This window comes from Staurois parvus, unplaced genomic scaffold (genome assembly GCF_062004578.1).
Source record: "Staurois parvus isolate SC_StPar_1 unplaced genomic scaffold, SC_StPar_1.0 ptg000953l, whole genome shotgun sequence".
Taxonomy (NCBI): Eukaryota; Metazoa; Chordata; class Amphibia; order Anura; family Ranidae; genus Staurois; species Staurois parvus.
Genome location: NW_028318749.1, coordinates 839,032 through 861,434, shown reverse-complemented (window position 1 = coordinate 861,434; position 22,403 = coordinate 839,032). Strand labels below are relative to the sequence as shown.

General features: G+C 46.3%; 1 protein-coding gene across 2 annotated transcripts; it reads right to left on the bottom strand.

Annotated features, from left to right (window-relative positions):
- Positions 1–18,721, bottom strand: ZNF865 (zinc finger protein 865). Of its 2 annotated transcripts, XM_089656983.1 has the most exons (3): positions 18,485–18,721; positions 18,223–18,316; positions 1–3,162 (listed from the first exon to the last, which is right to left on the bottom strand). In XM_089656983.1, exon 3 carries the CDS (start codon positions 3,141–3,143, stop codon positions 306–308), a length of 2,838 nt encoding a protein of 945 aa, XP_089513109.1. In that variant the 5' UTR covers positions 3,144–3,162; positions 18,223–18,316; positions 18,485–18,721; the 3' UTR covers positions 1–305. The 2 variants fall into 2 exon arrangements, with proteins under 2 accessions (XP_089513109.1, XP_089513108.1); XM_089656982.1 differs by lacking the exon at positions 18,223–18,316.
- Positions 18,722–22,403: the final 3,682 nt, after the last annotated feature.

Sequence of the window (22,403 nt, the reverse complement as noted above, 5' to 3'; positions counted from 1 at the left end):
TCATATTAGGAATTTAATAAAGCACGTGGAAGATATACGGTAGGTACTTTAAACACTAACAATTAAATATTATTAAACTGAGTACAGGAAAGCACTGCAATAATTCACAGATAATATATATCTGAATGGCTTCACATACATTGTGTCATTATTGGTGCTCAAAACTTTGAATACCCAGTGTTACAGTTAAATATTCTTTAAGTATTCTTTATTAAAACCAAGATAGGACCAACCACGTGGCTGATTACAGAACACATAAACTTCATTGATTTTAGAGATAAAAGGAAATGTTTTATAAAATGTACTTAAGTTCCTGTTGGTTGAGAAGTCTTCTGTCCTTCAACAAGTGTTGCCACTGCATTAAGTTTTTCCATTTTATGTGCATACCTATGCTTCTTTAGTCCATACGTATTGCTGAAAGCCTCACCACATGTTCCACATTTAAAGGGACGTTCTCCTTGATGGGCTTGTACATGTTTGCTGAAATACTTTGGATCCTTAAACAGTTTGAGGCAACAGGAACAACGAAGGTCTGGTTTTGCATCATGAGATCTTTGATGACGCAAGATGGATGAAATGTAGAAGAAGCTCTTACCACACTGATCGCACCGGTAAACCTTTTCACCAAGATGCACTCTCTGGTGTTCCAAGAGATTGGAGCGGTAGCGAAACGTTTTACCACAGGTTGGGCATCGTTGAGGGCGTGCCACAATGTGTAGTCTCTGATGTTCTGCTAAACTGGAGGACTGGGCAAAACGTTTGTTGCACAAGGCACACTTGTATGCTCGCTCACCGGTGTGCACAACTTTGTGCTGACGAAGATACCATGAATGTAAGAAACCACGTCCACATATCGTGCATCGGTAAGGTCGCTCCTCTGTATGGCAGCGTTGATGGCGCATGAGTAGCGTTGCTTCCCAGAAGCGCTTACCGCATAAAGAACATATGAAATGTCTCTTTTGCAAGTGGCTACGACGATGAAGCAGTAAGTCATATGCTCCTGCAAAGCTTTGCCCACAGACATTGCAAGCTAGAGTGCGCCTGACTAAGTGCACATATTTATGGGTTACCAAACCCAGGAAGTGCTTGAAACTCTGACCACAAATACTGCATGAAAATCTCTCCCCACTAGGTATCATTGGGTGCTCGTCCGATGTAGAATTCACTTGTCCACTGGAAGTAGCTGTTGCTACTGATATTGGGACTACTTCATTTGTAAGGCTATTTTGCATACAGTTTGCTTGATTGCTTTCAGTTTCTTCTTGACACTGGCTTACACTTGGAAGTAGGCGTTCTGTAGCTGTTTGGTGGACAAGTTTGTGCCACATCAGGTTTTCAATGAAGCCAAAACATTTTCCACACGTATCACAAACATAGGGCTTTTCACTCATGTGCAGTTCTTTATGATTCATTAGGTGAAAGGAGTCTGGGAACCTCTCTCCGCAATCTGTGCATCCAAAGCTAAGTCGATCAGGGGGCAGGGCTCCTGTTGGTACTGTGCAAGGCAACTGAAGCCTATGAATCTGCTTGTGGCGTGTCAAGCTCTGGGGATAGCCAAAAACCTTGCCACACAGCTCACATTTGTAGGGCCGTTCACGTGTGTGTACTACATGATGTTTAGTAAGATGGAAAGATTCTCTGAACCTCTTGCCACAAACTGAACACTGGTGTGGCTTCTCACCAGTGTGGATCCGTTCATGACGCTTTAGGGTTTCTCGCCTACCGAAACCACGTCCACATACATTACAGCAGAAGTTTTTGCTTATATTACTTGAGATAGATGATTGTCTACGAGGAGAGGGCTGAGCAAAAACAGATCCAATTCTTTCAATAACACTGATAGCTGCTTGGTCGGCTTGGGCAACATCTGTGGTAAGGAGCGTTGTAGTTTCATAGGGGACTGCTGCAACTGCTTCCTTGACATCCACATGAATTGCTTGTTGTTGTGGCACCAATGACTGTGGCAATGAAAGACTGGCCTCATGCACATGTTTGTGTCTTAAAAGACTCTGTGGAGCAGCATATGATTTTCCGCACACATCACACTTGTAGTCTGGTCGTTCACCAGTATGGGTAGCTTGGTGCTTTAATAAATAAGTAGTGTCGCGGAAGGCTTTGCCGCACACCTCACACTGAACCTTCAGTGAGTTGGAGTGTGTCTTCACGTGGCGCTTTAAGCTTTCACGGCGATTGAAACTTTTTTCACATATGTTACAGCTAAAAGGCTTTTCCCCAGTATGTATAATCTGGTGCTGGTGAAGATGACTTTGCTTTTTAAAGACTTTCCAGCACAGGTTGCAAGTAAATGGACCATCTTGCTGCAAAATTACACTTTGCTCTGCCCCTGCTACAGGAACTTCCCCAGACCCCACCTGAGGAGCGGACATTGCAGCTGTGGCAGCTGCCACTACAGCAGCTGCAGCAGCAGTCTCAACATCTGTGTTTGCCAGTGAACTGTTTATATCCGCTCCAGTCTCCTCTCTATGGCAGCGTCTATGTCTTATGAGGCTGGAGATATGATTGTACGTACGCCCACAAACATTGCATTCATAGGGTCTCTCCCCTGTGTGAACCAGCATGTGCTGCATTAGATGTGATGACTGCTTAAAAGACTTCTGGCAAACAGTACAGGGGAAACGACGATCGATTAGATACTTCAGGCGACGGAAGTAATTTTTATCGTCTTTTGTTTCCTCTTCAGCTTGCGCCTGCTGTGTTACTGGTAAGGAGCGTTTTAAGTTGTTGAAAAGATGCTGATGGCTAGAAAGATCAACAATTCCCCACTGCTGTGAGTTAAATGTTCCATCAAAGATAGTTTGTGCGTTAGAGATTGAAGGTTGGACGTTATATTGTTGCAACTGTACAGGTTCTGATTTTTTAATGGGAGACACAGAAGAAGGAAGTTCTACTTTGAATTCTTTCGGTTTAGAAATGCCAGCAGGAGTGACCTGAATACTGTTAGTCTGGGACTGGTGGGTGTAATCATACTGAGGTGAAGTGCAAGGGAGGGCAGCTACAGCTTTAGCATGTTCATGGTGGTTATACAGTTCCATAGGTTCAAAGCGCTGGTGGTTAAGAAATTCTAGGAAATCAAAAGGATAGCTTTGAAAGTGAATGCCCTCCTCTCCTGCATTAGCTTCCATCTCATACAAGCCCAATAACCTGCAACAGAAATGAGATATTTTTAACTGGAATATTAAAAACACATTCATCTTTCCTATTATTACAATCCCACTGAATTATTCACTAAAGCGGAACCCTAATCCATGCAAATTTGGGTCACCCAGGGTGGCAAGGTCAAATATAACTTTAATTTGACACTGCTCCCCATTGCATATAATAAACCATACCTGCAGCAAGCACTTTCATATCCAGCTTGTTCTGTTTGCAATAAAAGTGTGTCATACTAAAAAAATCAAACTAACTGGGCCAACTCTGTATAAAAAGGAGCCTTTACTAAATCCACTGTACCTGAAAGTGATCCTGTTATGTGAAATAGAAACAACACACACAGTAGGTTATTTGTGGTGACTGCAGGCAGTTATATTATTCTGAATTATTTTTCTGTGCTGGAATGGAGACATCACAACAAAGTATGCTTTTTAAAAAAAAAAAAAAAAAAGGAAATAGTGCACTGCGCCAAGCTCACTGCATCTGGTCTCAGCCAGATAGCACTATACACCAGTGGCTGGTGTGAACAAGCCCTTAAATACTAGTCAGCAATGGCAGCCCCCATATTTATCTCTTAACTGGTTTGTTTCAACTGCAGCGGAGAAGGAAGGACACAAACCTGGTCATACTGTCTAGCAGGAGCATCTAAAACCAAAGACTGGCTTCAAATTTAAATGTCAACTGTGTATTTGGCCCCTTTTCTGGGGTTCATCTTTTAAAGTACAAGTTCACTTTCCAAAAAAAAAAAAAACCTCAAGTTTCCTAACCTTAGATGATTAGTTATTTCTCCCTGACAGTAGCACCTCCTCTGGTGTTTCCATTCTCAGATGCATAATCTCTTTCCTTTAGCAGCACCTGTGCAGTAACCCCCCATTAATATGAACTGGCCTTATCCCTACAATGGTGATGCTACATATATGTCCCCATTTAAAGTGATACTAAGAAGGTTCACTTTTTTTTTTTTTTATTTATTAAATAAACATGTTATGGTTACCTGCTTTGCGCAGTGGTTTTGCACAATGCAGCCCGAATCCTCTTTTCGGGTCCCCCGCCGATGATCCTGACTTCTCCTTCCTGAGAGGTGCCGCCATAGCAAGCAGCTTGCTATGGGGGCACCTTAGCAGGCACGTTCCCAAGCTGCTGCTCTGTGTGTCCATTCACACAAAAATCCACAGCTTGGCCTCGCCCCTCCATCTCATTGACCCAGGACAGCTGAGGTTCTCGTGAACATGTCTGTATCGCGATGGGGCTCAGTTAAGTATTGGGGAAGTGTTCCACACATTCCATGCATAAAGGTAAAAAACCTTGATCTTTTACAACCACTTTAAATCTATGGAGGAGTTAGTGAGGAGGCACATTCAGTACGAGAAAATGTTCTGCTCAAAAAAAGGAACACTTTAAAAATAAATCAGATAATGGGGAAAAATATCATGCTGGATATCTATACTGATATGGATGGGTAATGTGTTAGGAACGTAAGGATGCCCCATTGTTTGATGGAAATGAAACCTACAGAGGACTGAATTCAAAGACACCCTGAAAATCAAAGTGAAAAAACGGTGCAGCAGGCTAGTCCATTTTGCTGAAATTTCATTGCAGCAACTCAGAATGGTCCTCAGTAGTTTGTATGGCCTCCACATGCTTGTATGCACGCCTGACAATGTCGGGGCATGCTCCTAATGAGACGACGGATGGTGTTCTGGGGTATTCCCTTCCAGATCTGGACCAGGGCATCACTAAGCTAGACAGTCTGAGGTGCAACCTGGCAGTGTCGGACGGACTGAAACGTGACATCCCAGTGTTCTATTGGATTTAGGTCAGGCGAGCGGGGGTGGGGTGTTGTCTGGGATCATTCAATGGTATCAGATCCTTCATCCTCCAGGAATCTGCCTGCCTACTCTCGCCATATGAGGCCGGGCATAGCCCACTGCACTAGCTTAGGGTCTGAAAATGGGTCCAAGGATTTCATCCCGATACCATATGGCTGTCAGGGTGTCATTGTCATTGTCTAGCTTGTAGATGTCTGTGCGTCTCTCCATGGATATGCCTCCCCAGACCATCACTGACCCACCACTAAAACGGTCATGCTGAACGATGTTACAGGCAGCATAATGTTCTCCACAGATTCTCCAGACCCTTTCACGTCTGTCACATGTCCTCAGGGTGAACCTGCTCTCATCTGTGAAAAGCACAGGGCGCCAGTGGTGGACCTGCCAATTCTGGTGTTCAATGGCAAATGCCAATCGATCTCTATGGTGCTGGGCCCTGAGCACAGGGCCCACTAGAGAACGTAAGGCCCTCAGGCCACCCTGATTGTTTGAAGTCTGTTTCTGATTGTTTGGTCAGAGACATTCACACCATTAGCCTGCTGGAAGTCATTTTGTAGGGCTCTGGCAGTGCTCATCCTGTTCCTCCTTGCACAAAGGAGCAGATACCAGTCCTGCTGATGGGTGAAGGACCTTTGTACGGTCCTGTCCAGCTCTCCTAGAGTAACTGCCAGTCTCCTGGAATTTCCTCCATGCTCTTGAGACTGTGCTGGGAGACACAGTAAACCTTCTGGCAATGGCACGTATTGATGTACCATCCTGGAGGAGTTGGACTGCCTGTGCAACCTCTGTAGGGTTCAGGTATCGCCTCATGCTACCAGTAGTGACACGGACCCTAGCCAAATGTAAAACTAGTGAAAAACAGTCAGAAAAGTTGAGTAGGGAAAAAATGTAAGTGACCTCCACTTGTAAAACTATTCCTGTTTAAGGGGTCGTCTCACTGTTGCCCATCTAGTGCATCTCTTGATAATTTCATTAACACCAAAGCAGCTGAAACTGATTAACAACCCCCTCTGCTACTTAACTGACCAGATTAATATCCCAGGAGTTTAATTGACTTGATGCTATACTCTCATTACAAAGTTTTCCTTTAATTTGTTGTGCAATGTATTTCTGGATCAAAATTGTAAACACTGGAGGAGACCACTGTACGGAGAGGTACATAAGCACCTGGGTGAGGTATTGGGGGGGGGTCGGAGTTCTAGCTTAAATAAAATTAGGGGGCTTTGGACAGGTGGGCGTTTTTTTGCAAAGTGATTACTGGTAAAGGAAGCAGAAACTGAGCATCTATTAAGTTCAGCAAATATGAGCTTCAAAAGTTTAGTGTCAGCAGTAATCTGACTTCATGGCTTCAGGGATTTATCTTGATTTACTTTTAGATTTGTGTCATTTAACCTCCCTAGCGGTATGATTATTTCAATATTTCTGTGCTGAAAACGGTACTTTTTTTGCATGGCAATATGTCTTTTTATTGTAGGCCTGTAATTTTTAGGAATAACTCACTGAAATCTGTCCGAACAAGAGTCTAGTAAACATCCGGGTATGATAACATTTGAAACACAAAATGATAAATTATAATAATCATAAAAAATATCATAATAAATTTAATTCAATAATATAATCAAACCAAAAACACTGAAATTTGAAATAGAGCGCCAAGTTCGCACATCACTGAGCAAAGTCGCAAAATCGTTTTCCGTGTCTGATGACGACTTTCCCCACGAATTATCATCACTCAATTCTGCAAGTAGTTCTAATTTACTATCGCTGTTCTCTAGCTGGTTTAAAACCGCTTTTGACATAAAGGGACGCTTTTTGGACACCATGGACATTTCTCAGTTTCCAGGCAGAAAGAACAGTAAAAATGCAGGCAGGGCACAGGACAAAGCAGTAGGAACAAAATGTATGTGAAATGGTTTCAAACAGTAATGTTTTACTATGTGATTTTAGTGTATTAGCGAATGTCACTTTTTTAAATTTTTAAATTTCCCGCCGGTTCCGTCCCCCGTACGTCCTGACGCTTGCAGGGAACGGAACCTGGAAGACGGATGCCGGCATTGCCGGAGGAGATGGCCGGGGACGCTGCAGGGGACACATTGTGGGAGTGCAGGACAAGGTAAATGATCGAGGGAATCCCAGAGCAACGCTGTAGGGTAATCCCAAATGTAGCTCAGGGTTACGGCTTTTGGCACTGATAATTATTATTATTATACAGGATTTATATAGCGCCAACAATTTGCTCAGCGCTTTACAATATAACGGGAGACAATACAGCAACAATACAGTTCAATACAAGGGGGAAAGGAGGGCCCTGCTCCTTGGAGCTTACAATCTAGGAGGGAGGGGATAATTAACCCCGAGCTACACTTGGGAACACCGCCAGGAAGGTTAACATCAGAAAAAAAAAACTGCAGCATCCAAAAGCCATGAGGTGCAATTAAGAATCCAGAAAGGCATTCTGACCTTTTCATGGCCAGAGCTGTTGTGTATGACAGTTACATGAATGGTGCTCCTAAATACCTGCCAACTCGCACCGATTCTGAGCTTATAAACAAACTATTCCCAGCCTCTGCCTGTCAAAGTATCCTGCAATCACTGAAGCTGACCATACACTAATTGATAATTGGAAATAGAGAACCTTACGGACTTTATAGGCACTACAAACAGTGATTCATAAAATGTAACAGTTTATTGAACATGCACAGAATAGTACATACACATATAAAACACAAATTGTTACAGAATATAGTCTAACTCTGCAACTTATATTGAATGCAGATTCACATATTATTGCAGTGCTATCTCTTAATCTACATTGGTACCACTTGGTCAGGAGGCCTTTTATCATATTACTATTAATCATCATATAATTTTTATGTACCAGGCACTGTCATAGGGCGGGTGACCTGCCCTACCGCTGTTACTGGGATCCCCCCATCGATTGGCCCCTCATGGTGTCATCAGACACTTCCTTCCATCGCCTCTATGCAGATATACATACGTTGAGGTATCACAATTGCTCTATTACCATCTGGTGTGATATGTGTACATATAGCATTGTATGCAAGTTGTTCTTTGTTATCTTATCAATACGATTTTGTATATTTCTCCATATAGAAGTCTTCTTAAAGCTCTTGAAGAAGTGATATCATCACAAATCATGTTAAGCTATTAATACTATCAGTTCAAGAGTATCCCCTCTTAGGTATTGCTGCGTCTGCAGCATATTTTTTCAATGTAGGAGATACTATTAATATGTGAATCTGCATTCATTATATGTTGCAGGGTTAGAGTATATTCTGTAACAAATGTTTTATGTGTATGTACTATTCTCTGCATGTTCAAAAAATGGTTACATTTTATGAATTACTACAGTGCCTATAAAGTCCACAAGGTTCTCTATTTCCAATTATAAATTGCTTTGATTAGGACGTGGCACTTTGGAGTCTTATTTACATCCCCACAGTAACCACCCTGTGATGGCAGCACCCCTTTCTAATCATACACTAATTGAAATTTGGCAAGTTCATCAGGGCACAGACAAATTTTGATCAGTGGGTGGCAGTTCCCACTTGACAGAAGTAAAAAAGGCCATGCTGAATTTATCTCAAACAGCAACTGCAGCCACTGAATGTGTTCTGGCAGCACCATGTGCAGCTGTCAGAATGCGATGTCACAGTGAGGGGATTCCTCCATCCATCTTGTGTTGGTGGATGAATCTGTAATAGTTTATGGTCAGGTTTGCACAGCACTCTGGGAGAATAGCAATCCCTTTCACCACAGTGTGAACCCATATAGGCTCAGTATCAAGCGATTCCAGGTTCACATTTTGTGTTTCAGCTGTACCGGGCAAACAAATAAAATAAACCTTTAATGTTTGGACTAAAGGTCAGGTGCTGGTGATCTCCTAGGAATACTTGTCTGATTTTATCTGGCTTCCATATTTTCTCAGAACAAGCACGTAGATTTGAATGAGAATGTGAAAACAGAACAGTGCTGCATAATTGTTTCATGTCAGTGTCTCTGAAAGTGCTGAAGCCAATGGATTAGCATGACAGCCAGGCATCCAATATGTTCAGAAAGAGGATAAAGTGGTTGAAAAGGTTGAAGGTGAATCCTATACATGAAGGTCAAAAACCTTCAGTGTGCAGCTCCTCCCTCAGCTCCCTTTAATACTTACCTGAGCCCAATCTTGATCCAGTGATGTGCACAAGAGCCTCGGCTCTCCCAGGTCTCTCTCTCCTCACTGGCAGAGACACAGCAGTGACACATGGTCTTCTATATCTGTCAATCGAAGCCAGTAAGGAGGGAGCAGGGGCAGGGCCAAGCCAAGCTCTGTCTGTCTTATGGACACACAGAAGTGGCTTGGGAGCGAGCATGCATGAGTGCCCCCAGAGCAACAACTGGCTTTCTATGGGGGCACTCAGCAGGTAGGAGGAGCCAGGAGTTCCAGCAAAGGACCCGAGAAGAGGCGGATCGGGGCTAATCTTTCCAAAACTATTACACAAAGCAAACTGGATGACATCGAGGCCATGGCATTGTTCAAACTATTTTTCAACTGCTTTTTTTTGGAAAGCGGAGGACTGAGGGTAAAGTAGTCCTTCTATTTTCATGAAAGTTACAATTTAAGGCTAGATTCACATCAGCCAATACTATTAAAAGCAATCTGCAGTGGATTGCTTTTCAGAGTGCCGCTAAGTAACTGCTGTCAGGCATTCAGGAGGCATTTTTTTTTTTAACTTTTGCCAAACAGCAATTAACAATGGGGCTAATGTGTGCATTTGGCTCTCGATTGCAGCATCACCACACTGATTCCCATCTACTACCGCTGACAGACTTATGATTCTCAATGGAATACGAGCACAGTAAGCAGTCCATTCTCACTCTCATAGTCCATTGACAATTCCTTCAGTTCTCCAACTGATTGCTCATACAGATGCTGGAGGAAGAGTCTGCAGGAGCTGGATCTACTGCTCACAAGTGCAATGATTAACAGGCTCCTTTTCAAAAAAAAAACAACAAATTGCTTATGTACACTTATTTATTTTTAAATGAACTTAGCCTTTAAAAGGGTAAAGTGAAGCCATTAATGAATAAAAACAAACAAGGGTGCACTCTCATCGTGCATTACCGTGGTATAACACGTAATTTATTAAATAGAAAGGATGTATACTCACAAACCAACGTGATAATGGGCAGTAAAGGTGATCCACAAAAACAGTCACAATGCAACTGTCTAATGATGCGGATCAGAGCTCTGAGGAAGGGGGTTTAACTCCCGAAACGCGTCAGCTTATCCGCATCATTAGACACAGTTGCATTGTGACTGTTTTTGTGGATCACCTTTACTGCCCATTATCACGTTGGTTTGTGAGTATACATCCTTTCTATTTAATAAATTACGTGTTATACCACGGTAATGCACGATGAGAGTGCGCCCTTGTTTGTTTTTATTCATTAGTGGTCAGAACTCCCGATCTCAGAAGGGCAGCACCTCTTTGGTTGGCATTCGACAATTCCTTGGTTTGCATGAAGATTGGAGCGCTGGTTTCGTTTGTTTTTCTTTTAAAGTGAAGCCATGCTGTAGAAGCATAAACAGATTTCAGTTAATGTTCCTCTTCTCACTTCCAGGAATGAGCAATGGAGAAGCTGAGTGTGCCCCAAGACAAGATAACAAAAACTAACACAAGGCTGAGGATGCTCTACCTGCCCCCATGTGAGAGTGCTGGCCCAATCACCATTGCTCACTGTATGGGACAAGACAGGGAGCGAATCATATGGTCTTCCGTATCTGGAAAGCTGTTCCTTTGCTCCTGGAGGCAGAACAGCATGACAGGGAGTGAAGGAATGAGCTGCTGGGGAGGAGGGCATAGTCAAAGGTTAGATAAAGGCTGACCACACAATCTGATAGTACAATCTCCTTTGATCTACTAACAACTTTGTAGTGCGAGTACCTACCTGACTGGAAACAGATCGAATAGACAGATTAGGTAGGTCCTCATATTGTTTTAGTAAATGTAAAGATGAATGTATAAAAACTGTATGGCCAGATTGTAATATGTATGGTAACCCCCCAAAGTTTACCTGTAATGTCCTTACTGGCTGTTGGACTATAATGCTGGCACACATCATCTGATGATGTACAGGATGCCCTGAGGGCCCCAAAACCTTGGGAATGGGGTACCCCACTGTGCAGATTCAGAACTTCTGTTTCTGATGTACATCTCTTGGAGACAGATAAAGATTGAGTGGTCCATAAATAGAACTCGTCACCACAAGTACTTATTGTGAAACAGGAGGAAAATTAGACCCTTGTGACAATAATAGGGAATGTAATTAAAAGGGAAACCGTACCATAATTAAAGGCCTGTCCAAACAAGTTTCAGCACACACACAACATATACAAGCATGGGGGGTGGGGGCAGGCTGGCTAAAAAGTTAAAAAGATGTAAACAAAGACAAAAAAAAAACCAAAAAACAAAAATAACTGACGCTTTACGACAGGGAGACGTGTGCATGAAGGAACAATGACTCTGGGGAGTGAAGGTCTCTTTAATTTAGTGTGACACTAGATGGAAGCCCACTGCCATGTTGGAGCCGAATCGCAGATGTAACAAAACTGGAAACTGAAGCATCGTACCACTGCTAAGAGGTCCAGATACAGCGTTATTCCAATAAAAGTCAACGGGTCAAATAAAAAAAAGCGGTCAATGTGTTTCAGAGCTCCAAAAACATTTCTTTAATCAGGGCTAGTTCAAAAACAATGCCAACAGACTAGATATAACCTAGATCTGATGCAAGTGGCTTTTTGGATTTCCAGAATGCGTTGAAAAATTGTCCCCCTGACTTTTATGGGAACAGAGTTCTTTTTGGACCTTTGAGCAGTGCTGTGGTACTTCAATTTCTATTTATTTTTTTTACATTACACTACAAGCCAAGGAGACTGTGGAAATCCTCTAAGGACACAGAAGCCACCTGGCTGGAAATCCAATACTTGAACCCACTTTCCTACCATGCCAATGTTGGTAAATTTTAGTGAACACAAACACAGTATAATACCCAATTTTTGGTAAAATACAAAAAGATGATGTTAGACCAGTAAATAGATACCAGACATGTCATGCTTTAAAATTACACATGCCCATGTAATGGTGACAAATGAAATTATCCATAGGTGAAGATTTAAAAGCCTATACAGGTTACCAGTTTAGAGTTACACAGGAGGTCTGGTGCTAGAATTATTGCTTTCACTCTGACATTCATGGTGAAACATCACGTGTGCTGCGACTGCTGTTTACACATGTGTGCGGACCAACACGTGCGTTCGGCTTTGCACTTGAGCACGGGGGCGTTTATATATTTTTTTTTAACCTGTACCTTTACTTTTTTGGGGGGATCACTTTTACAGTTGCAAGAAAAAGTATGTGAACCCCTTGGGATTACGTGGAGTTTTGCATGAATTGGGCATAAAATGTGCTCTGAACGTCATCTAAGTCACAACAATAGAAAAACACAGTCTGCTGAACATAATAGTGCTAAACTTTCTCCATTTGTAGACAGTCTGTCTTACCGTGGACACATGAACATCAAGGCTTTTGGAGATACTTTTGTAACCCTTTCCAGCTTCATGCAAGTCAACAATTCTTGATCATAGGTCTTCTGAGAGCTCTTTTCTGTGAGGCATGGTTCACATCAGACAGTGCTTCTTGAAACCAGTAAACCCAAAACAGGTGTGTGTTTTTTAAGGGCAGGACAGCTGTCAGCAACACATCCAATATCATCACACTGATTGGAGTCAAGGTTGGCTCACTCCTGGCTCCAATTAGCTCTGGGAGAAGTCATTAAGCTAGGGCCTCACATACTTTTTCCTCCCTGCACTGTGAATGTTTACATGTTATGTGCAATTAAACCATGGCAACATCTAATGTTTGTGTAGTATTATGTTCAGCAGACTGTGTTCTTCTATTGTTGTGACTTAGATGACGTTCAGAGCACATTTTATGCCCAATTCATGCAAAACTCCACGTAATCCCAAGGGGTTCACATACTTTTTCTTGCAACTGTAATACTATTAGAAGAAAAGAACATCCTCCTTTGTGATAGAATGGGCCATGACAGGTCCTTTTTATGGAGAGATCTGGGGTCTATTAGACCCCACATCTCTCCTCTGGCCTCCAATGCAGACAGACACAAATTGGTCTGATTGGCTGCTTCACTGGCAGGTAACGGGCCAATAAACAGAGAACCAAAACTGGAAGCAACGAAATCCAGGCCACTTCTGGTTTCTGAAATAACACAGTGGGAGAAACTATACCATTGCCTCCCACTGTCTGCATGGAAAGCTGATGCTACCAGTCACATCTTCAATGGGCTCTGGAATCCTATGGGAGAACCTGGTAACGGTGGCAGAAGGGGGGGGGGGGGTGGGACCCCCTGCTGTAGCCTGTAAAAGTAATCCAGCTGCTGCAAAGTGGCTGGATTACTTTTAATAAAAGGGAATTGCCTGTTTGAATAAATGATAACGAGATCATGGTTGTAGTGTCAATCACGTCCCCTGTACAACCACTTCAATACCAAGCCGTATATGTACGTACAGCAGTGTGGAAGTGGTTAAAGCAGAACTTTTAACATTTTTTTCTTTTTGGTCCTCCCTTTAAAAAAAAAATGTGAAAAAATTATTAGATGTGTACCTTTGGGTGTTTTTTGTGCTACATGGCGGAGCACTTCCTGCTCTTTGGCCTAGACCGTTCTCCAAGACCTCTGGGAATTGCTAAGTCACAGCTATCCCAGGAGGCAGTGTACAGCATATGTGCACAAAACATCACTGACAAAGAAGAGTCCATATACCAGAAGTGGCGGGGCTGAGTCCATGTGCAGATACTCCCTCCCAATATGTGCTGCTGGTCTCTGCCACGGATTTGAGATCTGGCAGAACCCAGCAACACATCTGCACATGTGCTGGAACTTTCAAAATGGTGGCGAAGAAGAGGAATGGGGGAGACATTCTGCTTTAAAGTAGTTCTAAATAAAAACATTTTTTTTGTATCTTAAAGTGGAGCTCCACCCAAAAGGGGAAGTTGTGCTTTAAAGACTGGTCCCCCACTCCCCATTAAGGATTGGCACCTTTCGGGAGTGGGTACCCGAAATTGACAGGTACCCGCTCCCACTTCTGCTGCCATCGCCTAGGGCGATCAGAAGCAGAAGTTGTCCTCCTACCCTCTTTCCCCATAGCCGTCACAGCCAGGTGCCCACACTGAAGATGCCGGTGCCTGGAACACCAGACAGCTGGTGAAACGGGCTGCGGGGGAGGGGGACGACACCGCGGGATTGTGGGACAGGTGAGTGGCTGTTTTTTAAAAGTCAGCATCTGCTGACTTATTTTTTCACAGTGTGACTGGAACTCCGCTTTAATGCATCCTCCAATGCCTGTTCCCCCCTCAAACACTTACCTGACTCCTCCACCAATCTAGTGCTGTCCCATCTGCAGCGCTGCTCTCCTCTCTTTTTACAGATGGCTCTGAGGGCAGCGGGAGCCATTGACTCCTGCTGCTGTCAGCCAAACCCTTTGAGGGAGCAGGGGGAGTGGCCAAGATGTGCTGTGTTTGTCTATGGATGCACACAGCCCAGCTCAGGAGTGCGCCTGAATGAGTTCTCCCTCAGCACATGGATTGATGAGTGGGCACTCACATAAAGGAGGTGCAAACAGCACTGGAGGGTAACGGGTCAATAAACAAAGAACCAAAACTGGAAGCAACGAAATCCAGGCCACTTCTGGTTTCTGACGTAACACAGTGGGAGAAACAACACCATTGCCTCCCACTGTCTGCATGGAAAGCTGATGCTACCAGTCATATCTTCAATGGGCTCCGGAATCCCATGGGAGAACCTGGTAAAAGTGGCAGAACGGGGTGGGGGGTGGGACCCCCTTCTGTAGCCTGTAAAAGTAATCCAGCAGCTGCAAAGTGGCTGGATTACTTTTAATAAAAGGGAATTGCCTGTTTGAATAAATGATACCGAGATCATGGTTGTAGTGTCAATCACGTCCCCTGTACAACCACTTCAATACCAAGCCGTATATGTACGTACAGCAGTGTGGAAGTGGTTACAGCAGAAGTATAGGAATGCTCTGTGCAATATCACTGCACAGAGGAGGTAATACAGTTTATATTTTAAGTAATATATATATATATATATATATGTTTTTGCAATCACTTTAACCACTTCCCGACCGGCCGTTGCATATAAACGGCCAGACGGTGGCAGTGCAGGGTTGGGTGGCCGTTTATAAACGGCCTCCCCGCACCCTGCTTGTGCGCGCTCCCTGGGAGCGCGCAGCACCGCGATCCGGTGCCCGATGTGTCCTCCGGACAGTGAAACACCGATCGTCGGACGGGACCTCTGTACGAGGTCCCGATCATGTGATCACTGATTGGCCAATCAGTGATCACATGCAAAGTAGTAAGCAAGATGTGACATCATTGCTTACTACGTGTGAAATCTGTGAATGATCACAGAGGTCACATGGTACAAGCCTATTCACAAAAGCCTTGTACCATGTGACAAGCTGTGACCAATCACAGCTCACTCAGTACTTCTCAATGAGTGCAAGAATGCACACAGAGAGAAAGAGAAATGATTGCTTTTACATCCTATATGGGTGTAAAAGCAATCAGTGTAAAAAAAAAAAAAAAAATCTTCAACACCCCCCACAAGTAGTACAGTGTCACCATGGTGACACTATACTGCTAGGGTGACAGTATGTAAAATAAAAAATAATAATATTAAAAAAAAAAAATGTAAATAAAAATGTTTAAAAATTTAAATTTTTGGTTATAAACTAATTTGGATTTTTTTTTTCACTAAAAAGATAACGGAATACATTTTGGCAAAGATTTATGATGAAATATTATTTATTTGCAAAATGTTATAAAAAAAACAATTTTTTTCAAAATTTTTGGACTTTTTCATTTACATAGCAAAAAAAATTAAAATTCCAGCGGTGAATAAATACCACCAAAATAAAGCTTTATCTGTCTCAAAAAAATTGTAAAAAAATTCATTTGGGTACAGTGTTGCATGACCGCGCAATTGTCATTCAAAGTGTGATAGCGCTGAAAATTGCCCTGGTCAGGAAGGGGGTGTAAGTGTCCGGACAGGAAGTGGTTAAGAAAGCAATACCAATAAAATAACTTTATGGGTCCAGTGCTATTTTTCCACCTTCCTCAACTGTAGTATCATATGTGACATGCAATGCTGCTTTCATGGCACCCCAATGCACTATGCGCTGGTTCACCCCAGCCTGCATTTATTAGTGTGCATTGTGAAGGGGTTGTGATATGCAATGTTTCGTTTTTTTACCTTTGATAAAATTACACTTCATCAAGTCTTCACTCATTATGATGTTGGGTGGCGAGGTGTGTTGTGCTGTGTAATGCAGTGTTATGGTGAACACAGCATGAAGAGGACAATGGTTATCTATGGGCCATCATGCTGATCCATGCAGGTGAACAGACACATGATATAGAATTAAAGTAACACCCCTGTGTTGGACATTGTTGTGTGTCGGCTCAGAATAAAGGGTGGTCCACCATTGTACAGTGGAACTATACTCACCTGTTCTGCAGTGCTGTGATCCCCCCGCTGACATTTTCATCCCGGCGGCTTCTGGTTATTCATTCCAAACCATATTAATTTGTCGGCCTAAGCTGAGGTCATCTCTGCACCTACGCAGGCGTTCAGTCACTTGGCATGTACAGCTCAGTGAACAGCGTGGAGAGGCGGGTGAGGGAATGCAGATGCATACAGAGATGTGGTATGCACTCTACATTAACCTCCTTAGCGGTATTCCCGAGTGTAGCTCGGGGTAAAATTTCAGTACCAAAAGCGGTAACCCCGAGCTACACTCGGGCTTACCATGCGGCGTTGCTCTGGGAGTCCCTGCAGCACTTACCTTGTCCTTCGCTCCCGCGATGTGTCCCCTGCAGCGTCCCCGGCCATCTCCTCCGGCCGATGCCGACATCCGGCTTCTGTGTTCCGGTCCCTGTGACGTCGGGATGTACGGGCGCCGGAACCGGCAGGAAATTTGAAATTTTTAAAAAATGTCATTTTTGCTGTCATTGCTTTTTCAATGCACTTCACATATATTTTGTCCCTACTGCTTTGTCCTGTCCCCTGTCTGCATTTTGACTATTCTTTCTGCCTGGAAACTGAGAAAAGTCCATGGCGTCCAAAAAGTGTCCCTTTAGATCAAAAGCGGTTTTAGAACAGCTAGAGAACAGCGATAGTAAATCAGAACCACTTGCAGAATTGAGTGATGATTCGTGGGGAAATTCGTCATCAGACACTGAAAACAATTTTGCGACTTTGCTCAGCGATGTGCGAATTTGCCTCTGTATTTCAAATTTCAGTGTTTTTGGTTTGATTATATTATTGAATTAAATTTATTATTATATTATTATTTTTTATGATTAATTATTAAATTATAATTTATGATTTCGTGTTTCAAATTTTATCATATCCGGAATGTTTAATAGACTCTTGTTCAGACAGATTTCAGTGAGTTATTCCTAAAAATTACAGCCTACAATAAAAAACTACATATTTCCATGCAAACAAATGGTACCGCTTTCAGCACAAAAAATCGGAAAGAATCATACCGGCAGGGAGGTTAAGAATCCTGCCTGTCTGCAATGTGTTATGTATTCATTAAGTGGTTGTAAAGGCTAAGGGTTTTTTTTTTTTTTTTTTAAACCCTAATGCATTCTCTGCACTAAGGTAAAAAAGCTGCATGCAACTTGAACCCCCCCATACTTACCTGAGCTTGATTCCGATCCAGCGCTGTGCATGAGAGCAGAGACTCTCTCCCTCTTCATTGGCGCAGAGGGAACCATTGGCTCCTACTGCTGTCAATCACAGCCAGTGAAGAGAGAGCAGGGGGCGGGGCTCAGCTGCGTTGTGTGTGTCTATGGACACACACAGCCAGCTCGGGAGGGGCTTGCTATGGGGGCAATCGGCAGGGAAAAGGAGCCAGAAGTGCCAGTGGGGGACCCCAGAAGGAGAGGATCAAGGCTGCTTTGTGCAAAACCATTACACACAGCAGATAAGTATAACATGTTTATTGGCTTTAATTGGAACATTTACAATCATTTTAAGGGTTTGGGAAACAGTTTATTTCAAGGCATGCCAGGAATGCAAACTGTCACAGTTGCTTGTGCTCTCAACTGACCTGTCAAGCCATCACGTCTGGTGTCAGGTCTGAATACATGTGCAGCACCATGGCAACAGCAGATGAGACAAGAGGCCAGGATGGCAGCTTGTGGCTGTAAAGGAGAGAATTGGGAGCTGTGGGATCCAGTGATGTACAACAGACTGTCCATCCCAATGACCCAGCCAGAGGTGTAGAGTACATGGGCTCCCCGGGGTGTGATGTCCCCTGTCCTCCCCCGGCCTCCTCTATGTACATCAAGTCATTGTCAGCTCCGCCTCACCTGTGAGCAGGAACCCGGGGCTGTCACTCTATTCTCCGGCTCACATGACACGCCGACCCGGCCGGTCCATGGAGGACGAGCTCCGATGTACTTCCGCCATCTCCGCTCACCCCCCGTACACCGGGCCCGGACAGGCCGAGCTTCTCATGGTTAGCCCGAACACCGAGCGGAGCCACCAACTGGGGGAGGGGGAAGGAGAGCGGCTAGTTCCCGTCCTGTGGAAGGAACCGGAAGTGATGTCGGGGAAAGCGGAAATGGGCGGAGCTTTGAGAGTTTAGACTGAGCCCGGGAAGAGGAAACAGAGGGATGGTGTGCTGGTTTCCTGTTCCAGGAGAGAGGTGGCTGACTCCAATACTGGACGGACGGGCGCCGTACACTGCTAGGGGGAGTCTGACTCCAATACTGAACGGAGGGGGCGCCGTACACTGCTAGGGGGAGTCTGAGAACAATACTGGACGGAGGGGGCGCCGTACACTGCTAGGGGGAGTCTGACAACAATACTGGACGGAGGGGGCGCCGTACACTGCTAGGGGGAGTCTGAGAACAATACTGGACGGAGGGGGCGCCGTACACTGCTAGGGGGAGTCTGACTCCAATACTGGACGGAGGGGGCGCCGTACACTGCTAGGGGGAGTCTGAGAACAATACTGGATGGAGGGGGCGCCGTACACTGCTAGGGGGAGTCTGACTCCAATACTGGACGGAGGGGGCGCTGTACACTGCTAGGGGGAGTCTGAGAACAATACTGGACGGAGGGGGCGCCGTACACTGCTAGGGGGAGTCTGACTCCAATACTGAACGGAGGGGGCGCCGTACACTGCTAGGGGGAGTCTGACTCCAATACTGGACGGAGGGGGCGCCGTACACAGCTAGGGGGAATCTGAGAACAATACTGGACGGAGGGGGCGCCGTACACTGCTAGGGGGAGTCTGACTCCAGTACTGGACTGAGGGGGCTCTGTACACTGCTAGGAGGAGTCTGACTCCAGTACTGAATGGAGGGGGCGCTGTACACTGCTAGGAGGAGTCTGACCCCAATACTGAATGGAGGGAGCTCTGTACACTGCTAGGGGGAGTCTGACTCCAATACTGGACGGAGGGGGTGCCGTACACTGCTAGGGGGTGTCTAACAACAATACTGGACGGAGGGGGCGCCGTACATTGCTAGGAGGAGTCTGAGAACAATACTGGACGGAGGGGGCGCCGTACACTGCTAGGGGGAGTCTGAGAACAATACTGGACGGAGGGGGCGCCGTACACTGCTAGGGGGAGTCTGACTCCAATACTGGACGGAGGGGGCGCCGTACACTGCTAGGGGGAGTCTGACAACAATACTGGACGGAGGGGGCGCCGTACACTGCTAGGGGGAGTCTGACAACAATACTGGACGGAGGGGGCGCCGTACACTGCTAGGGGGAGTCTGACAACAATACTGGACGGAGGGGGCGCCGTACACTGCTAGGGGGAGTCTGAGAACAATACTGAACGGAGGGGGCGCCGTACACTGCTAGGGGGAGTCTGAGAACAATACTGGACGGAGGGGGCGCCGTACACTGCTAGGGGGAGTCTGACTCCAATACTGAACGGAGGGGGCGCCGTACACTGCTAGGGGGAGTCTGACTCCAATACTGGACGGAGGGGGTGCTGTAGACTGCTAGGGGGAGTCTGACTCCAATACTGGACGGAGGGGGCGCCGTACACTGCTAGGGGGAGTCTGACAACAATACTGGACGGAGGGGGCGCCGTACACTGCTAGGGGGAGTCTGAGAACAATACTGGACGGAGGGGGCGCCGTACACTGCTAGGGGGAGTCTGACTCCAATACTGGATGGAGGGGGCGCCGTACACTGCTAGGGGGAGTCTGAGAACAATACTGGACGGAGGGGGCGCCGTACACTGCTAGGGGGAGTCTGACTCCAGTACTGGACTGAGGGGGCTCTGTACACTGCTAGGAGGAGTCTGACCCCAATACTGAATGGAGGGAGCTCTGTACACTGCTAGGGGGAGTCTGACTCCAATACTGGACGGAGGGGGCGCCGTACACTGCTAGGGGGAGTCTGAGAACAATACTGGACGGAGGGGGCGCCGTACACTGCTAGGGGGAGTCTGACTCCAATATTGAACGGAGGGGGCGCCGTACATTGCTAGGAGGAGTCTGACAACAATACTGGACGGAGGGGGCGCCGTACACTGTTAGGAGGAGTCTGACTCCAATACTGGACGGAGGGGGCGCTGTACACTGCTAGGGGGAGTCTGACTCCAATACTGGACGGAGGGGGCGCCGTACACTGCTAGGGGGAGTCTGACAACAATACTGGACGGAGGGGGCGCCGTACACTGCTATGGGGAGTCTGACAACAATACTGGACGGAGGGGGCGCCGTACACTGCTAGGGGGAGTCTGAGAACAATACTGGACGGAGGGGGCGCCGTACACTGCTAGGGGGAGTCTGACTCCAATACTGGACGGAGGGGGCGCCGTACACTGCTAGGGGGAGTCTGACTCCAATACTGGACGGAGGGGGCGCCGTACACTGCTAGGGGGAGTCTGACTCCAATACTGGACGGAGGGGGCGCCGTACACTGCTAGGGGGAGTCTGGCTCCAATACTGGACGGAGGGGGCGCTGTACACTGCTAGGGGGAGTCTGGCTCCAATACTGGCCGGAGGGGGCGCCGTACACTGCTAGGGGGAGTCTGAGAACAATACTGGACGGAGGGGGTGCCGTACACTGTTAGGAGGAGTCTGCCTCCCGTACTGGACGGAGGGGGCGCTGTACACTGCTAGGAGGAGTCTGCCTCCCGTACTGGACGGAGGGGGCGCTGTACACTGCTAGGGGGAGTCTGCCTCTACTACTGGATGTAGGGGGCTCTGTGCACTGCTACGAGGAGTCTGACCCCAATACTGAATGGAGGGAGCTCTGTACGCTGCTTGGGGGGAGTCTGACTCCAGTACTGGACTGAGGGGGCTCTGTACACTGCTAGGAGGAGTCTGACTCCAGTACTGAATGGAGGGGGCGCTGTACACTGCTAGGAGGAGTCTGACCCCAATACTGAATGGAGGGAGCTCTGTACACTGCTAGGAGGAGTCTGACTCCAGTACTGGACTGAGGGGCCTCTGTACACTGCTAGGGGGAGTCTGAGTCCAGTACTGAATGGAGGGGGCGCTGTACACTGCTAGGGGGAATCTGACTCCAGTACTGAATGGAGGGGGTGCTGTAGACTGCTAGGGGGAGTCTGAGTCCAGTACTGAATGGGGGGGGGGCTCTGTACACTGCTAGGGGGAGTCTGACAACAATACTGGACGGAGGGGGCGCCGTACACTGTTAGGAGGAGTCTGACTCCAATACTCGACGGAGGGGGCGCTGTACACTGCTAGGGGGAGTCTGACAACAATACTGGACGGAGGGGGCGCCGTACACTGTTAGGAGGAGTCTGACTCCAATACTCGACGGAGGGGGCGCTGTACACTGCTAGGGGGAGTCTGAGAACAATACTGAACGGAGGGGGCGCCGTACACTGCTAGGGGGAGTCTGACTCCAATACTGAACGGAGGGGGCGCCGTACACTGCTAGGGGGAGTCTGACTCCAATACTGGACGGAGGGGGCGCCGTACACTGCTAGGGGGAGTCTGACTCCAATACTGGACGGAGGGGGCGCCGTACACTGCTAGGGGGAGTCTGAGAACAATACTGGACGGAGGGGGTGCCGTACACTGCTAGGGGGAGTCTAACAACAATACTGGACGGAGGGGGCGCCGTACATTGCTAGGAGGAGTCTGAGAACAATACTGGACGGAGGGGGCGCCGTACACTGCTAGGGGGAGTCTGACAACAATACTGGACGGAGGGGGCGCCGTACTCTGCTAGGGGGAGTCTGACTCCAATACTGGACGGAGGGGGTGCTGTAGACTGCTAGGGGAA

Coding starts and splice junctions, on each gene's coding strand:
- ZNF865 (XM_089656983.1), bottom strand. CDS start 3,143: ATGGAAGCTAATGCAGGAGAGGAGGGCATTCACTTTCAAAGCTATCCT.